The 19,469-nt window shown below is 44.1% G+C and overlaps 2 protein-coding genes across 4 annotated transcripts in view; one reads left to right on the top strand and one right to left on the bottom strand.

The window, feature by feature from the left end:
* LOC139056119 (telomerase-binding protein EST1A-like) overlaps positions 1–14,749 on the bottom strand; it is an 89,618-nt gene extending 74,869 nt beyond the window's left edge. Inside the window, exons 1-4 of the mRNA XM_070534013.1 lie at positions 14,631–14,749; positions 9,722–11,654; positions 2,045–2,164; positions 59–248 (exon numbers count right to left, since the gene is read on the bottom strand). Of these exons, the coding sequence (XP_070390114.1) occupies positions 59–248; positions 2,045–2,164; positions 9,722–11,654; positions 14,631–14,733 (2,346 nt within the window). The 5' untranslated portion in view covers positions 14,734–14,749. The remainder of the gene's footprint in view (positions 1–58; positions 249–2,044; positions 2,165–9,721; positions 11,655–14,630) is intronic.
* LOC139056125 (nuclear speckle splicing regulatory protein 1) overlaps positions 1–19,469 on the top strand; it is a 276,929-nt gene that overhangs the window by 256,358 nt on the left and 1,102 nt on the right. Inside the window, exons 1-5 of one of the 3 annotated variants that reach the window (XM_070534023.1) lie at positions 14,920–14,959; positions 15,317–15,398; positions 15,756–15,821; positions 16,317–16,439; positions 18,319–18,526. In XM_070534023.1, coding sequence (XP_070390124.1) covers positions 14,943–14,959; positions 15,317–15,398; positions 15,756–15,821; positions 16,317–16,439; positions 18,319–18,526 — 496 coding nt within the window. In that variant the 5' untranslated portion in view covers positions 14,920–14,942. Of the gene's footprint in view, positions 1–14,919; positions 14,960–15,203; positions 15,234–15,316; positions 15,399–15,755; positions 15,822–16,316; positions 16,440–18,318; positions 18,527–19,469 lie in introns of those variants that run through there. The other 2 variants (XM_070534024.1, XM_070534025.1) reach the window with 2 other exon arrangements.

The following is a 19,469-nucleotide window of genomic DNA, read 5'->3' as shown; positions in this document are numbered from 1 at the left end:
TTCGCATGCATTCGTTAGACACTTTCCAAAGTCTTCAGCACTTTGGCTATCTTCTTACCTCGTCAACAAGATTGAGAAGTTGTGTCTTGGCTTCATCTTGAAATTCGGGGCACTCTTCCATGATGCGGCGGAATGTCTCAATACCTTGGTAGAAGGCAGACTTCCAGAGTGCGTTCTCCACATTCCTCTCTGCACAGTACCTCGGGTCAGCCAGGATCACATTTTCATACCGCAGCTGGAGCTTCCATCTGAAACCACGAGGGGATTCCAACTGCTTACATCTACACAGTGAAGATACACTAAAGGGAAGGATAGGTTGAGCTGCATTAGTAAATCACCTTTCTACAATACAGAAAAAAAAGCCATTCTCACTTAGAGGAAAGGCTTGATAAACTAGAAAAGATGCAAAAACAATAAGACTGGAGATGATACTGCTTAAAGCTCCTGGTCCAGTTAGCTGTGGTACCATAAAATTTGACGGCACCTGCTTGGACCTAGTTAATGTTTGTATAGGTAAAGATAGTCTATGTCGTATGCTAAAGGAGCCAAAGATTGAGTCTTGAGAACCCTTACAGTCCCACAAACACAAAATACAAAAATTTGAAAGCTGTGATGTCAGACTGATATACCAGTACTGAGTTTTGGACACAAAATTAACAAATAAATAGGAGTGAATTTGGACAATTTTATCTATTAATAATAAATCTATAACTGCAAAACTAACAAAAATTAAGTTTTGAAAGAATAATTTATCAACCTAAACTGATTTAAATGTTTCCCCTAAGTGTATGTTTCAGTGACCAACTGAACAGATCACTCTCACAATGCACAAAGCACATGTATGTCTGCCCTGCCACACCATGATGCCTGTATTCCACTCTAACCCCCGTATTCAGAAATGCATCTTAACTTGAAGCCAACGCTTGACTTGATTTAAATGACGCCTGTCGTGAATGCACAAAAAGAAACGCAATGAGCATCTTGGGAGCATTCTCACCAAGTGTCGCTTATATCAAGTCAAGCATGGGCTTCAAGTTAAGATGCATTTCTGAATATGGGGGTAAGCGTCTTTTGATTATTCGTCCCTGACAGTCCCAGACTACCTGAGGTGGCACTATTAGCCAATGAGCATTGCATATGTCCTCGAGCAGTCGTGGACAGCCTGGGACGACAAATCAAAGAAGCCCAGTGCTTTCCCACTATTGGGTCGAGACAACGCAGGGATTGGGGGATGCTTAGGCAAGTGCTATTGTGGGTTTTTCCAGCAATTTCCTGGGAAAGGCTAGGGGTCCCTTCTATTGCAGAGACATTTCATTCACGCCTTCTTGCCTCCAGATCTCAAGGACTAAGCCAGTTTGTCATAGCAAAAACAAAAAGAAGAAAATAAGTACTGCTCTTTACCGTGAAAGCCCTTAAACATGCAAAGGACCAGTACAACTACAAGCATCATTTGCAGCAGCAGTAAAATAAAGAAACTCGTGAACCACAGCAAGAAAGAGGCGTGCCTTTTTGAAACACTAACTTGTCTTTCTTTTGCCTCATTTGTTCTGATGACAGCGACTGACTGGAATCCCTTGCCCATCTCCATTGTCAACATCATTAATATTTCAATATTTGAAGCTGGCATTGATGACTACTGTGTGCTGCAACTACATTACCATGGAGCTGTGCCCTTTTGATTTTTCGTTATTAGTATTTCTTGTAACGCTTTCGGGCATTGAAGGTGTCAGAATAAAAATTAAGAACTCAATAAATTATAATTCATATACTAAAACTTCAATTATTGGCTTTGAAGGGTATGTTTATATTGAAAAATGGAAGACACTTGTGTCATCCCTCATCATGGCTATGTAGCTAAAGAACTCCTCACATGCGAGTCATGCAGGAAAGCGGAACGGTGGGACACACAAGAGAGTTGAGCGTTCACACAAGTCATCAAGCAGTGAGTGAATTCATGCAAAGCGGATAAGAAAGGCTTCCCACATTTCTTTCTTACTTGCAGTGGTGCAACGTGTACCATTGGTGTTGGGGCAAACGAACTCACCTGCAGTGGCCCATGGCTTTGGTGTCAATGTTCTGGATACCTTTGGAAAGGTAATTCATCAGCTCTCGCTCCAGGAGAACAGCATCGTGCAGGTTCTTCTCCACAAGCGGCTTTATCCGGCTGTACATTTGAGGGAGACGGGCAAGATTATTTATTGATCACCACATAAAAAGGTTCTTGATGTCATTTCTTGATCACCGCGTAATGATCAAGAAATGACATCTGTCATGCGGTTAAGTGACAAGCAAAGAAGATTAAACCTTTACAGCATGTAGAGATTCTCCATGTGTACATAACCAATATCAACAGCCTGAGGATCAGCCCAATGCAAGTCTGGAGTGCACAGGATGCAAACATACTAGACTGCATTTGAGTTTAATGTCAAAACAGCTGAGTTAGCTTGTCAAACTGCAGTTTTGAGCCATTTTTGCAACATTTATGCAGGAAAAGTTATCAAACCTTGCTTCGACAAGTCTTTGTCACATTCAGAATTAAATGCAATCTTTATCTATTGACAATTTTATGACCCAGAGCACAGGCGGTGAAAATCAATTGATGTCACAAGACAGCTAAAGTGGGAACTTCAATGTAGTGTTGCTGCCATCCCTCTTTCACTTTTACATAAATTATAATCTACCAGGCATCCTCTTACTGCAAGGCTGATTTTTCTGACCAACTTCAACTTAACGCCAAGGAGTACTGACATATAATTATCTCTTTTTCTTACTGGGTAGCTGCCGACTATGTAGTCATGTCACGAGGGCTCACTTGAGCGTGCAACGAATCAGTCATAGGTCATAGAATCTCTGGATCCGGACAGGCCGCCAATGGAAACTAACCCTTGCAACGTTTAACACCCGAACCCTCTGGAGTCAGGCTAGCTTAGCAGGACTCTTTGAAGAATTATCACACATTGTTAGGGATATCATCGACCTTAGTGAGATTAGAAGAACTGGTGAGGCTTATGCATTGCAGAATAACGCACATGTTCTCTGCTATAGAAGTCTCCCAGATAAGAAGCAACGTGGGGTGGGATTCCCAATCCATAAGGACATAGCAGGCAACATTGACGAATTCTACAGCATTAATGAAAGGGTAGCTGTAGTCGTAATCAAACTTAATATGAGGTATAGATTAAAGGTAGTACAAGCCTAACAACAACAACAACTCCAACATACAGTCACGGTGATCAGTAAGTAGATCAGTTTTATGAATATGTTGAATTAGCGATGAGAAAAGTGCAAACTCAGTATACTGTAGTAATGGGCAACTTCAACGCAAAAGTTGGGAAAAAGCCGGCAGGTGAACAAGCAAGTAGCAACTACGGCATCGATTCTAGGAACGCTAGAGGAGAGATGCTGGTAGAATTCGCAGAAAGGAATAAGCTTCGAATAATGAACACCTTTTTCAGGAAGCGTAGCAACAGAAAGTGGACCTGGAAAAGCCCTAATGGTGAAACAAGAAATGAAATTGACTTCATGCTTTCTGCTAAACCCAGCCTAGTGCGGAATGTAGAAGTGATGGGTAGGGTAAAGTGCAGTGATTATAGGTTACCTAGGGCTAGGATTCACCTCAATTTGAAGAGAGAAACAGCTAAACTGGTCAAGAAGAAACAGGTCAACCTAGAGGCAGTAAGGGTAAAAGCAGACAAATTCAGGTTGGTACTTGCAAACAAATATGCAGCCTTAGAATAGAGAGATGACTATGACACAGAGCTAATGAATGAAACCATAACTAGGTTGGCTTCATAGGCAGCAATTGAAGTGGGAGGCAAGGCACCAAGGCAACCTGTAAGGAAGCTCCGCCAGGTAACAAAAGACCTAATAAAGAAAGAACAAAAAATGAAAGTGTCCAATTCAAGAGATAGGATAGAATTCGCGGAACTGTCAAAACTGATCAACAAGGCGAAAATAAGGGATATTCGCAACTATAACGTGAGAACAATGCAGGCGAGTTACAACAAATTATTGAAGACCTTAACATAAATAGTGTAATAGTGGGGTTTGAAGATTAATATGCAAAAGACAAAGATAATTATAAATAGCCGGGCAAAGGAACAAGAGTTCAGGATCGCCAGTCGGCCTCTACAGTCTGTGAAGGAGTACATTTACCTAGGTCAATTAATCACAGGGAACCCTGATCATGAGAAGGAAATTCACAGAAGAATAAAAATGGGTCGGATCGCATACGGCAGACATTGCCAGCTCCCGACTGAAACCTTACCATTATCATTGAAAAGAAAGGTGTACAATCAGTGCATTTTACCAGTGCTGACATATGGGGCAGAGACATGGAGACTGACAAAGAAGCTTGAGAACAAGTTAGGGACGGCGCAAAGAGTGATGGAACGAAGATTGCTAGGCATAGCGTTGAGAGACAGAAAGAGAGCGGTTTGGATCAGAGAGCAGATAGATATAGACAATATTCTAATTGACATCAAGAGAAAAAAAATGGAGTTGGGCAGCTCATGTAATGCGCCAGTCAGATAACCGTTGGACCATTAGGGTTACACAATGGGTGCCAAGAGAAGGACAACGCAATCGAGGACGACAGAAGTCTAGGTGGAATCGGTTGGCGCAGGACAGGGGTAATTGGAGATCACAGGGAGAGGCCTTCGTCCTGCAGTGGACATAAAACAGGCTGATGATGATGGTGACATGGTATTGCAAATTGCTGGTAAACACTCAGAAGCTGGTGATGCCCATATAAGTACAGTGGTTGCAAGCCACACCATGACTAAAACACCAGCATGCACTCTCACATTTGACACAGGAGAACCCTGGTCCTCTGCTGTCCTTTCTCTGGCTTTGTTCTCTGGAAATGTTTAGCAGCACTCCTGCTTTCTCTACTATGCTGCTGAATGCTCGAATTTAATGCTGGGGTTTTATGTGCCAAAACAACAATTTCATTATGAAGCACACCGCAGTGGGGAACTCCACATTTATTCTGACCACCAGGGGATCTTAAACGTGCCTGCAATGCGCAGGACACAGGCGTTCTTGCATTTTGCCCCCATCGAAATACGGCCACCGCAGCTGGGATTTGATCCTGCGACCTCGTGCTTAGCAGCACAACACCGTGGCTGCGAAGCCACTGTGGTGGGTGCTGCTGAATGCTCAGTCACAGTATAACCTGAGAATGCTGCATCAGGCTAGGCTGACTAACCACATGCGAGCCGTTTTTGATACCACTGATCACCACCTCCGATTCTTGAATGTCACAAGGAGCCCCCTCCAAACCTGAAGCCCCGCTGCACTTGGCAGATGTTCTGAAACAGCTACTTTAAAATATGGCACAAATGTCACACTCTCAAGGATCAAAACTTCATACAATTGTTAATGGGTTGTCAGCTATTCATACAAAAAATAGAGGGAGATAAAACCTTTGTATATACTCCTTTCCCATTTTTCTGTACTGTCCCTTTCCCACTGGCATGTTTCTGCAGATGATGGTGGCTGAGGGTGAATAGAATAGCCTCCATGCAAACTGCACATGAATGAGTGGTCCACATTCAATTTCTCACTTCACTTTACCAGCAAGAGTTTTTTTTTTTTCCTTTCCTGCTTTTCGTCACGTGCCATAAATTTTCTTAAAACTTGCCTAGAGGAATATTGAGTGCTAGTGTCTATTACAGTTTTCGATGTGTTGTTTCAACTAGCATGGAACAGAAATGATGGGAGTTATAAGCATTGGCTTGGTTCAGCTGATGGCCTAGAGTTCAGTGTGACTGCCCGACTGTTACACGATGCAGAGTTTTTCTGCTATAAAACAATATTTATCATTAGAAACATAGCGTACCATGCAAATTTCCATATGGTTGCAAGGTTGCAGGATTGTTTTTCTGAAATGCCAGCTAACCACTCACTCGGCAATGGCTGTCAGTCCCAGCAGCAGTGCCACCACACTTATTTGAGACTTAAGCAATATAGGCTATCGTACGCCATACATGAGGGTGAAGCTGCGTGAAAGGGTGCATAAAGATTTTTTAAATCCTTTAAGGCCTGCTGAACTTCACTGAAATAGTGTGAAACCATGGAGCTAAAAGAAAATGTGAGAGGGAGCTGGACAGACTGATGCTAACAAGGACATAGAACAGGCTCTCAATAACAGAATTCAATTAAACAAACCACATTCCAAAACCAGTACCCCCAGTCATTTCCATGACAACTGAATAATCACAGCGCAAGTTGCCCCACAAAGTACGAAAGCAGTCATGAACCACTTTATCAAAATTGAGAAATGCATTTGAAGTTAAATTACACCATTTCACAAGTGCTTTGGCAAAAAATTTTCTTCAGTGCATTCATCAGAAGCAGAGTTATTGGCAATCAAGCATAGCATTAATGGTGCTTCCGCTCCTCCTTCAATGATTTGCACTGCAAAGGCTATGATGGAGCAGGGTGCACCCACAAAGCTCCGCCTACTGAATGTTACCGTGGTGCGCAGTTCGGATTTGAGAAAAGAATTATGGGGTTTTACGTGCCAAAACCACTTTATGATTATGAGGCACGCCGTACTGGAGGACTCCGGAAATTTCAACCACCTGGGGTTCTTCAACGTGCACCTAAATCTACATACACGGGTGTTTTCGCATTTCGTCCCTATCAAAATGCAGCCACCGTGGCCGGGATTCGATCCCACAACCTTGTGCTCAGTAGCCCAAGTTTGAATTTGATTTTGGATGTTCTTGTAGACATCACTACTTCCAATTTTGGTGCCCACGATGCACCAAACATGGTTGTTCTCAGCGAGCCGCAGTGCACTCAGCCAGTGGACTCGTTGTGGCACCCCGCGGCGGCCATAGTATCTACGCTACATAGCAGACTACAGCTATATGCAACTGCAGCGTTTGCTTTGTGCACGACAGGGCTAGAGTGCTCACTCACACTCACGTGCTCCTGTCTGGCTGAACTACATGGTGCAGACCGGCTTTGTTTTGCACCAACTCAATTGACGGATAGTAGACACATCTAACTTGTACATTTTGAAGTGCTATCATAAGCTATCATTAACTCCTTACAAAGCGAAGTCTTACCAGGAGTGGCTAGGAGTGAGTGTGCGCTGGCAAGCATGCATGTGGTCTGATCTCAAGTTTTGCATGGTTCCATGCTAGTTGAGTATTCAAAACTAGTCGAATTTAGCGAGACCTGATGGGTACGACACCAATAACCAGGGTGGCCAAAGTTTAATACCTACGCAGGTGGTCATGGCCGAGCATGAACAGACAATAGTCAGCTTCTTCTGGAAGTATGTAATGATTAAAGAAATTTCAAAGCAGATTTTCGCTTACTTAAGCCTGTTTATTAAACTGTGTAAATAAATATACACAGCAACAGAGTATACTGAGCCAAACACACTTCCTGATTGACGGCAGCTGTTGGCCAATAGCAGCTGCATAAGGGAGGGAATCTGCTATATTAAGAAATAAATCGTCCAGAAAAGAGAGAGGAGCAGGCTTCTGCTGAAAAGAGAGTGTTTCAGAGAAAGGTGACCTTGCGCTCCACTTGCGACATCTACGCACCCTGCACAGCTGCAAAATTTGGCTGCGGTCTTGATAGCAATGTATGCTGTCCGTGGATTGTGTTTTTCACCAAGCTTGAGGGGTGGTCCAGGGCCCCCTATGAATATTCGTGCCACGAGTGCTCACTTCCTTTGGAATGATGCTGTTTGTCCCAGCACACTTAATTTCTAAGCTAAAATGTTTCTCAGAAATATCGGTATGTAATGAATATATGCTTATACTGACTATCACATATATATGTAATTAGGTTATTTCTACTTGGAGTGCAACTTGATTATAACTAAACTGCACAGTTAATAGGCTTAATTGAAGAGCATAACTATGTGTAGGCACTATACTAACTTCAGAAGACACGCGACACCATTCTAAAACATTGTATACCATGTATAAGTGCACATGAAATCTTGTATGTTCCTTACAGTGCTGAACGAGAAGAAAGGGGGTTAAAAGAGGGGCACGATTTTTATTAGTCATCGGCATGTTTTGTGGATGGCAACTCGGCTAGCAGGCATTAGTCTATGAAAGGTGCAATAAATGCCCTTGTGATTGTTTGCACTACTGTGTTGTTGTTCCTTTGTCCCAAGAGCATGGGTGAGGATCCCACGAGCCATATCTAAGCTATAAGGGACACATTAATGATGGGCTCCAGATTAAATTTGGCTGCCCTGGTTTCGGTAACATGAACCCAAATTTAACAAGTATACGAGCAATGTTTTTACATACTGCCCCCATCGAAATGGGACTGCTGCTGACATGCACAACACCAACAACCTCCTGCTTGGAAATGCAATGCCACAAGCACTGAGCTACCTATGACTCCTATGCTGCAACCATGGATTGCATATCAGCTGCTCAAAGCACCTTCGACGAGCACTTCTAATGATACACTCGAATGGTTCCTGCCATACTCTAACTCGGTTTGCGAAGAGGTGAAGACCTCTAGAGATCAGAGCCAGAGTAATGCTGTCCCAGCTGACCTTTCAGCTGCTCCCAGAGCAATCTAATACCCCTGTCACACTGGGAGTTTTAATGTCATTCGAATCGAATGGCATTCGATGCAACGAATGTCATTCGCCTCCCGGAGCTGGTACACTCGAAAAATTAATGTCATTCGGTGGCGATATCAATGGCGATGATTCCGAAAAAAACGTCGCAACTAAAGTAGAACAAGGTAGGTATAAAGTGCTTGCATAAGCATTCCATAACTTTAAATATATTTTTGGAACGTCACTTCACTGAAAAAAAAAATGTTTTAGTAATGCGTATAAAAAAAGTTGTTCTATTTCAGACTATGTGGCCACTATAAGCCAAAACAAGGCTTAGCCACCTGAGTAGCCGATAAATTGAAAACAAACAAAATGGCTGACATGTCGACGCTGGACGACGACGCTAAGTTGCAGGAGGTGAAGCGATAAGTTGCTGCGTACTTTGCATTACGAGCAAGGCGTAATAATCAGAGGGAGCGATTAGACGTTCTATGACCGACGAGCAGAGTGGCGGCGGCATGGACGGCGGCATGGACGGCGGCCAGACGCTACTGAGCTGGAGAGTAACAACATTTTGCGACAGCCTGCCGCACAGATTTTGTCTCTTTAGAGTAACAAGTCCATTAAAACACGCAAACGTTATTGTTTCTATACGAGTACGGTTTTCAATTTGCAAATACTGTGTCCTGTTTTACTTTGTTTCTGGGGTTGAGAGTACACATTCGCTCCGAGTGCGAAGCCGAATGAGTTTCTCGAACTCATTCGATTGCCGAAGTCATTCGGTGCTAATGACATTAAATATCGCTGTGTAGCAACCGAATAATGTCATTCGATGCTAATGCCATTCGGTTCGAATGACATTAAAACTCCCAGTGTGACAGGGGTATAAGTAGCCACATGAATTACATTTTGCTGAAGCTTGGTCACATTTCCAGCTTGAAGGTGAAAGCACCTCTGAGCGCTCGGAGCCAGAGCCCAGCACTCAGGATGAACCAGGCGAATGTCCTCCGATTGCTCAATCTCAACCAGCTGAATGTAAACCACACCACATGAGCACTCTAAATTTGCCGCGAGAGTGCTCAAAAGTGACCAGACAAATGTGCCACAAGAACAGTTCACAATGTCTTACAAAATTGATCGGAAACGCAACTCAAAGGTATCCCCACTTACTTCCGACCATATGCATCTGGTGCGATGACTTGATCACCATGGTACACCGGGGACAAACCATGGCCAGGGAGATGGCACGAAAATGGCACACCAGGTACAGCTGGATACGCTGGTGACACCACTGGTGATGACATCATGGGCGGCGACACAACAGGTGGTGGGGATGGCTCGTAGTGGTTGCAGAAACCAGGCACTGGTCCCATGGGCATTGTCCGGCTGTAGATGGAATCCACTGGCACATGAGGCTGAGGTTTCACTGCAATCAGGGGCTTTTCCTGACCCATTCCGCACACAGGGACCGCAGCAGCACTCCTCTCATCACACTGTCGTTCTGAGGAGCCTGCACTGCTTAGGCTCACATCACATGGAAGGCGGATGAGCCCACCTTTGGCTGCCGACGAGACGGTATTTTCAGGGGTTGCAGGCCGATTACGCTTCTGGAACCGAGGAGGCAGCTGGGACTCGTGCGCTTTGGGCGGAGAAGCCTTTTGGGACGAGGCGTCATTCTTGCGATTCTTGCGGTGCACTTCCATACAGGTAGAACGCCACGAGGACGAGTCACTGCAGTCATTTCTCAGGTTGTCGGTCGTCCGGCTCAGAGAGTGCCTTTGGAGCTCTTCTTCCTCGGCCACGGCTGCACTCCAGTCTTTAATGACGGGGGCCGGAAGGGGGCCATTGCGACTTCGAGTCGGGCCCCTGTCTTTCTCCTCTTCAGAGAAAGACTCACGGCGATGTCTGTTGACAAACTTACGCCCAGTGAAACGGCACGGCTCAGGGGACGAGCTCTGGTAACTGTCATTTCTCTCTCGCCTCATGGGTCCACTGTTTCTGACCACCTGCTCTTGGCTGTAGATCCTCGGATGCACAGATGACTCCACAATAAGTTCCCCACTCCAATCTTCTTCTGTCGTAGCATTACCGTCCGAATGACGACCACTCGAAGACAGTCCATTGACAGAAACGCTTGTGGCCGGCTGCTCTTCCTTCGGCTTGTTTCTCTTCTTCTTAATTTTCTTCTTCATTCCCCTGCGGCGCACATCGTGTTCAGTCTCATCAGCATCATCAGAGCCACTGTGCCTGGGCCCTTCAGAGAAGCTGTTCCTGCGGTGAGGGGATGACATCCGTCCTGGCCGGCCAGGTGTTCGGGCAAGCACTCCTTGCTGAGGCTTCTCGAGATTTCCTGGGCAGTCTGGGGCATCCCAGTTTTCTTGACAACGAGTATCGGGCAAAGGGCCAATTCTCCTGCCACTACCCCTGGCCCGTCGACCAGTTCTCGCAAGCTGTCGGTCAGACCTAGAATCCACGGCCTTCAAGGCATTCGATGTGCTCATGTCGCCACCAGGACCACAACGCTCATCGATGACAAGTTGCTGCTTCACTGATGGTGGTCCAATCACCTCGAGGGCTTTTCCTGTCTCTTTAGGATGCTCCTCGCAGTTTTCTGTCACTTTTGTCTCTGCTCGATGCTCGTGGTGCCCATTCTGCAGTGGCAATTCGGGACGAGGTTGCTGCACCTTATTTGCACTGCTCTCTGCATTTTTCTCAGCAGCACCAACAGGCACAGGCTTTGTGCCTTCTGCAGGAAATGGTGTAGCAGAACATGGCGGCCCCTTGGAGTCTACGACGGCCGTCTTGGGTCGTCCTTCAGACGGAGCAGCCGGCCGCTCTACAGAAGGTTTGATGGTCCGTGGCGTGTAGACGGGCTGGTCAGGACGCTTGGCTCGACTGCCCGTCCACTTCCCATTTACGCTATCTTTCAGAGAAAGGTCCTTCAAGGCTGGCACAGGGTCCTGTCCTTTGGCCTCAATGGGTGTTCCGGACGTGTCCGCTCTCCCATGGTTTTTCTGCGGTAGACCCATGCCTGGTCGGTAGAGGGCCATCTCGGGCTTTGACCTCCTGCCTTCCCGTTTGCCATCTTTTTCACAGGGAGCATCTGCACAAGACCATACGGCACAATGAGGAACACTATGACTCCTGGACGTCTCATACCTACACCCCATTTCATACTTAGCAGGCAACACTGACGAAGCTATGCATGTAGTGGGGTCACATAAGTCTCATTCCATGAATTTCGCAGCCCATGCATTTTGCAGTGAAGCTATAATGGATCTGTGTCACTTCAGTAGCGCAGATCCTTATCTAATGTCCTCATCAAAGTTAATAAGGTTCATAATCTAAGTATTTTAGTATAGGTCAATAAAAAAATAAGAATAAAAGCAAATGGCAAGCATGCTGCCACAACAGTGTTATGTCAAATAAATGCGTGCGCACTGTAGCCTACGGTAGCAAGCAAGGGTGCATCCTGTACAGAAGATGCTTTATGCTTCGAAGAACAATTTTCTCCAGTGAATGCACCTGCCTTCTCCCATGGAATGAAAAGAAACAACTATAGAGTGCCAATCAAAGCACACAGAAAACATGTAGTTTCTTGTATGGAATATGCAATTTTGAACAAAAAACTTTTTCTGTGCAACCATTCATATTACATTCCACCAAATAAAGAAAGATGTGGTCACAGTCACATCCCTCAAAGAGTCTGATTATCAAATTAACACCTTCAGGCTGTGTACACAGTTATGTGCACCAAGATCATCATCATCATAATCAGCCTGGTTACGCCCACTGCAGGGCAAAGGCCTCTCCCACGCTTCTCCAACAACCCCGGTCATGTACTAATTGTGGCCATGTTGTCCCTGCAAACTTCTTAATCTCATCCGCCCACCTAACTTTCTGCCGCCCTCTGCTACGCTTCCCTTGGAATCCATTCCGTAACTCTTAATGACCATCGGTTATCTTCCCTCTTCATTACCACCAAGATAGTGCAACAAAAGTAAAAGCACTGATGAAAATAGTATTTAAAATAGCTTGCATATATCTTTAAACACTTATTATTGGTCCTAAGCTTTGCGTATGAATAATATATGTAAAGCGTTTTGGTGAAAGAAATTCGATGGTAGACAGCTGGGTGTTTGCTCTCGGTGTAAGTACGTCATCATGTAGTAGGTTCACTTCTCTGAGTGTCTGCCGAAATGTTTCAAATCAGGCATATTTATAAGAGGTTGGATAGTTATCTTTTAACTATGCTAGACGTGAAATAGTGGGTGTTCTTATGTCTGACATTCCTGTGTAGAGTTTTCACATGGAGTTCACATCCAGTAGACTTAACAAACGTCACTGAAGAATTCAAAAATTCTTACTCTGTTCTGCAGCTGCAAGTGTATCATGACTCTGAAGATGCAAGAAATTTGGTGAAACTAGATTTTCTGAGTGCAAAATTAATTGGCACCTGAATAGGTTAAAAATTTGGTATGTACAAAGCATTCAAAACACTTTCCCATAAAAAATAAGCACTGCAGAAAGTCACAATCTTCACATGACTCACAAAGTGTGATTATGTATGCCTGCTGAAAATGCACTTGCTGTTCAAAGATTTTCTTTTTATTGCTGTTCACAGGCAATGTGACAATAACTTTTCGGCAACCATTGGGTCTGAACTCTAAAACATAAGGCCTATGGAGTGTTTTGCAACCAGTGTGATTTAAAAGCTCTGCCTCCAACTAACATGTCTGCAGTTTACCTTAGATCCTGTCCAGACATGCTCAAAGTCAATATTCGCGCATTTATTTGTGAGCAGTCACGAATTGTGCAGAAGAACCTTCCAATTTTAGACTAGCCAGTTCAGTCTCAATGCATTAAATGTAAGAACTATGGTCACAGAGTGAACATTAATTCTGGTCCCAAATGATGTATACATATAATAACCTCATAGCTGAATGACAAGATCCCAGTCAGGTATGTTCCTACAACAAACAAAAAATAAATATGATAAAGCAGCACAAAAAAATAAAGACAGCGTTCATGCATTAAAAGGTAATAAAAAAGCGGAGGCATTTGTTTATAGCACTCATGTGGAACATTATATAACTCTTCCAGTAGGAAACCGATATGACATACCTTTACATACCTGCCGAGCAATTTCTTCTGTGATTTTGCAAGTGGATATTTCTCATGATCACAGAAGGTAATGGTATGAAAAAGGACACCAATCTAGTGTTTCTTGTTTTTCGCATGTGAACAGTTACTAATTTACAAACTAAATAAATGATGTTTGTCTTCAAGGATTGATTGTGCGTGGCACACCAAGATAAGTGCACGCTACCAACCGTTGCAAATGTATTGTGTTTCCGAAGTCCGAAATGAACTGCACAAGAGCGAGGGAGCAGGAGAAAAAAAAAAATGCGACAGTGTTTTGCACTTCTAAAATGGCACGTCCTGTGCTGTCAACGATATGCAATGTCATGTGAAAATAAGAAAGAACATCAATCACGATAACTGAGGGCCATCTTTGATCAGGCATTGCTCTGAGAAAGCCGCGGCAATCTCACATCTCGACCTCCCCAAAAATTCCAAGCTGGCGTCGCGGAACGCGCGTTACTCACAGATCGCAGCGCAGGGAAGGCCTCGATGTCTACACAGCACGCGCGCCAGGCTAGGAGTTAGTGTAGAGGGTACGAAAATGTTACGCACCGTCAAAAAGGAATCACAACAATGCGCCGGGCGATAACGCCAAGATGCGCGATCTCGAATGTGGCTGGCTTCACGCCGCGGCAAGTTCAACGCACGAACAAGTCACAGCGCGCACAGACCGATGATGAAACTCGTTCACAGCACAGAGCGATACGCTACGCAAAAAAGTGTGCACGTGTGCGGGCGCATATTTATCGAACCGTTTTGCAAGAAGCATTAACCATGCCTTGGACGCTGTAGATGGCGGAATACAGCACAAAACTGTTAACTGCGTATCCAAAGACACGCAGTGTTTACCAACAAAAAAAACCGCAGCGAGAGGCAGCGCGCTGTTTGCGCCGCAGGAGAGAAGCATTATAGCCGCTCTGGACGTTCTCCATACCTGCACGATTATGCTCCATCACTTGTCGCTTGGAAGCACAGGTTCGCTCAATGTGCGATACCTTTTGTACGTTTCGATGCGTTCTAGACGGTCGGTCCGCCATTTCTCTAGTCAGAGGAGATTTCCGACGCCTGGTGTTCGTTCACCTCCAACCAAGACAACAAAAAATGTCAAAAAAGTTATGGTACCTAATATGTTTTGCCTAATAAATTACACTTACTGGCATATTGTACATTAATAAATCAGCCCTACTTTTTATATACATTATTTCTGCAGTTGAGAAAAAAAAAGCAAGAAAAGAAATCTAGCAACATGGCGGCTCCCAAAAAGTACGCATTCTTTTCGTTGAGCACCCAGCGCGTTTAACCTGGGTGATTCTGTTATAACACGAAATGCTTATTTGTTCTGCTTCGAAATGCTGAAAGCGAAGCTTGCACCGGCGCACTGAGAAAAATACATAAACGTAACGCTGAGTGCACGCGTTGCTTTCTCACATCTCGCACTTCGCGTCAGTTTCGCCGATCGGTCCAAGCACGAACTTGCCCCCTTGGCTTGCAAAAATATAGCGTTGTTGACCTATAAACAAGATCGACTGATATTTACGTTCGTTTAAACGTTTTCGATTGAACGCTGCTGATGTTATGGAAATCGGTGATGTCTGAATATTTGTTTTGATGTGCTTTCAGGTACGGGCTCATTTTGCCAAAGAAGAATGACAAACCTGCTCTTTCTTCGGCGTGTGTGTTCGGAGATGACAGTGACGATGAGGTGACTTGCACGCAGCCAAATATTGTAAACGCACTTGACAACTGCGCAGTGCGATGATACCAGTTACATTGCGAGCCGCATAATACCGGTATCGCACGACCACTTTCGATCGCGATCAAGCCCGATCCGAATCGAAATTCTCGACCGCGATTGGCTCTCTCGCGCAGCTTGCGCGAAGAAACCAATCGAAACCGAAAAATTCGATCCGGAACGGGCTTGATCGCGATCGAAAGTGCGCCGAGTAACACCCGTGAACTGCCATCACATATTTCTGGAGGCTAAGTGATAACGAATGTTTTCGATGGCATCTGTCCCGAGCGATCTTGATTTTCAATACATACCTTACGCCTCTTGCAGCACGACAAGGCATCCATCGAAAAGACTATGCGAAAAGAGTCGATGCGCAACCTCAAGAAAATTCAGGTACTGTTCTTTCTTGTTCTGCACTGTTCTTGTGCACTAACCTGAAAATAGCACCAATTTGTAAACACTGGAATAATTAGCTGGTACCTTCTGAACCGAAGTGCTCTTGATGGATTTACGCCTTAGTTGAATCCATGTTTGCATGTTATTTATTCAAGTGAACAGCCATATTAGACAGCTGTCAGTGAAGAAGAAGCGCATGATGTAGTTGACAAATACGCGTTTTGTAAAGGCCGACTGAGTAACGTAGTTTTTCCACTGGCAGGGCTAATGGGGGCACCGCATAAGTTGAGTAGTCTGTTTTATCACTTGAGCCATTTTCTGCTAATTATGGTCTCTCAGACCTGAGATCCTTCATTTGAGTGATATAAATAAATTATGGTTATGAGTGTCATTTTGAGTGACATGTAATGTTCATCACTGAAGCATTCAGGCAAAAAATGTGCTAATACCTCGTCATTCAAACAGTATGCTTTGCCTTTTTTTTATTTACAGACACAGCTTACGCTTAAGAAAGCAATGGAAGAAGACCCGTCAGTATTTGAATATGATGAAGTGTATGATGACTTGAAAAGGAATAAGGAGGAAAAGAAACAAGAAGTCACGAAAGACAGAAAGGTACAAATTTTGAAGCTTGTCTTTGTAAAGTTATGCCATGTTATTTTTCTTTCTTTACACTTTAGCCAGCATGTGTTGCTAGTATTTCCAATGCTATACTGTGCATAAATATCTTGGAGAGGGTACTGTGGTTTATGTTGTTTGTGAAAGCTCACATAACTTCACCTTTCATTGAACTTAACGTAAATTTCAATATATTTCACTTGCATTTAGACTGAAACATTGTGACAGAGTTGATACACTTGATAGAGCAGAATCATGATGATAGCCATGGTCTCAAGGCACTTTCATGCTTACAGCCTGGCAGTGCTTCCAGTCAACAGCGCTGTTATAACCATGACTTGCTCATCCGCCTCATTTACTGAAGGAATCAAATGCCAATGAGAATGAAAGAAACGTCACTCTCACACGGTTTAGGAACTAGTTTCCAAATCCATTGCGTATTGCTGTGGTTATGTGTGTGGAGTGTGGACACAAGCGCGCATGCAATGCCTTGACCTTGCCACTGCGAACACCTTTACTAACTGTAGTGCTATGAAGATCCTTAAACACTTGCTCCTGCAGTGCAGAACATTTGTGACACTGCAAGAAATTCTTGAGCTGTTACGTTGCTGCGGCCAACAGCTCCGAGGCACTCCTTTAACCACGCGGCCCATCTTGCACATCGGAGGCAGCTCATATAACACTCTGATTTTCTTGAAAAGGCTGCTCTACACGAACTAAACAGTGCCGGTATGTAGGGCCGGGTATAGTACAAACACTTTGCCAAAGTGAGAGCATAAGCAAGCTATGGTTCTTCATGTTGTCTTAGTTGCACTTAATTCTTTGTTTCTGTCTCTGTTTACGTTTTTTTTTTCTGCATTGTGCGTTACATTAATAGTTTCCTTCATCCTAGTCTGACCCCTCTCCCTTTCCTCTCCCCTTTAAACCCACCCCTATTGATGACCATCATTCAGATGTCAGCAGATGTAGCTAGACAGTTACAAAACAGTCAACACAAATTTTTCATTTCCATTCTTTGTTTTTATTTCTTTTTGAATAGACACCCAATTATTACTGCATATTGCTGAAGTCCCCAATCCCCCTATCTGTGATTCCCTCTGGTTTACGTTTAATGTCACTGCCGTACTTTAAAAATTTTTACTTAAGGTTCTGGCTTCGGAGGATGGGGTTATTTAAGGTTTCAAATGTGCTATGATATAGTATTATTTTCTTGCCTCTAGATTTTACTAAATATTGCCATTTGAATATTTTGCTAAATCTAAAGCAAACCTACAATTCTCAAGCACAAATTGTGACACCACAGGGCGGAAACAATGTGAAGTTTCATAGCCATGACTACACATGGTATGCCTGTTTTGCAAAGTATATTGACCACAATATTTATGGTCTGGTAGCATTTCACATAATGCTGCATCACCAGCTCTGTCTTGACTGTTACCCTACGCCCACAGTCAGTTCAACCCGCCACGGTAGCTTAGCCGACTACATATGGTGTTGCGCTGCTAAGCTTGAGATCACGGATTCAGTATTGGCCACAGCAATTGCATTGCATTTCGATGGGGGTGAAATGCAAAAATAGCCATGTACTTAGATTTATGTGCATTTTACAGAACCCCACATGGTCAAAAGTAATTGATGTCGCCTGCCATGACGTACCTCCTAATGAGGTTGTAGTTTTGGCAAAGAAAATCCCCAAATAATGTTTCTTTTTTTTTATTTTTTTTCACAGTGTTAAATAGTATATGCATCACACTGTGGGCACACTCGGCTATCTAGCATCTCCTTACGTTCATCTTCCCTGTATAACTGCTGCATCTTCTGGCATTGGATGACAGCATAGCAAATAACTGCATTACTTATGTTGCTCCTCATGCAGCCTCGGTACATCGAACAGCTGCTTAAGTCAGCTGAGCTTCGCAAGCGAGAAGGTGACCGCAGGACACAGCGAAAGATCCAGAAGGAACGTGAAACTGAAGGCGAGGCTTTTGGTGACAAGGAGGCATACGTCACATCGGCCTACAAGCGCAAAATGCAGGAAATGCAAGACGAAGAAGAGCGTGAAATGCGGCAGGAACAATTGAACCGTGAGTACCAGTGACTGTACTCTTGGTGCACAAAGAGACAAACAGCAAAGGGATGATTGCACCAGGGGTAGGCAGCGGCGACCGCTTGACTTAAAGGTACCACTTAACGCAAATGTGCCTCAGCGGAAAACAGTGAAGCATGCATGCAAAGCCTTGCTACAGAAGCATGGAGGAAAGAGGAAGTATTAAATATTCAAGAAACCAAGTTGGTTTTCAGGAGGACGAGGAAGCACTTAAGTCGCAAGCCAGTATTTTTGTGCGATATCTGTCACATTCGTGTTAAACACTTGTTCCTCCAAGCTAAGCTTTTCCCTTGGAGCATTCCTAACAGCGCTTTAAAATTAAATACTTGAAGCAGCATCACTACTGTCACACCATGAATGATGAAAAGTGGGAAGTCATTGCTTTCAGAGTTTTGAAAGCAAGGAAAGCCGTTAAAAAAAAAAAAAATGCTGTCTGTCGAGACTAAGGTGCAGGACAGATTGTACGCGTCAAAGCGTGGCGCAAGTGCAGATACCTTCCTTAGACAAATACATCAGTGCTCTGGCTGCCTCACAAAAATACGAAACAATGTCTTCCAAATCAAAAATAGTGAAACAAGCGAGTGCATGCTGGCGCGCGTATTGGAGGGTCAAACCACCATTACTCGCTAGGCATGGCAAACGGTGCAAGCTTTCGCATGCCGGCAAGCGTATGTGTAGTTTGGCCTTAATACAAAAATAAAGGGTGGTGCACTGGATATTTCATTATGAGGACACACATGCAAACTAATTCAACTTTAGCTACCACTTTACTAGCATTTATTGTACTGTATGGAAGTATGTACTCTACCTTAACCTCGTGCTTACCGATACGACAGATGTGGACATGTTTGAGAATTTGACTTTGATGTATGATATTCTTATGTTGGTGGGACAAATTGCCAGGATTGAAGCTTGACCGT

The sequence above is a fragment of the Dermacentor albipictus genome, chromosome 2 (genome assembly GCF_038994185.2).
Source record: "Dermacentor albipictus isolate Rhodes 1998 colony chromosome 2, USDA_Dalb.pri_finalv2, whole genome shotgun sequence".
In the NCBI taxonomy this organism is placed as follows: Eukaryota; Metazoa; Arthropoda; class Arachnida; order Ixodida; family Ixodidae; genus Dermacentor; species Dermacentor albipictus.
Note: the sequence above shows the minus strand (reverse complement) of the source record. Positions and strands in the feature narration are given on the sequence as shown.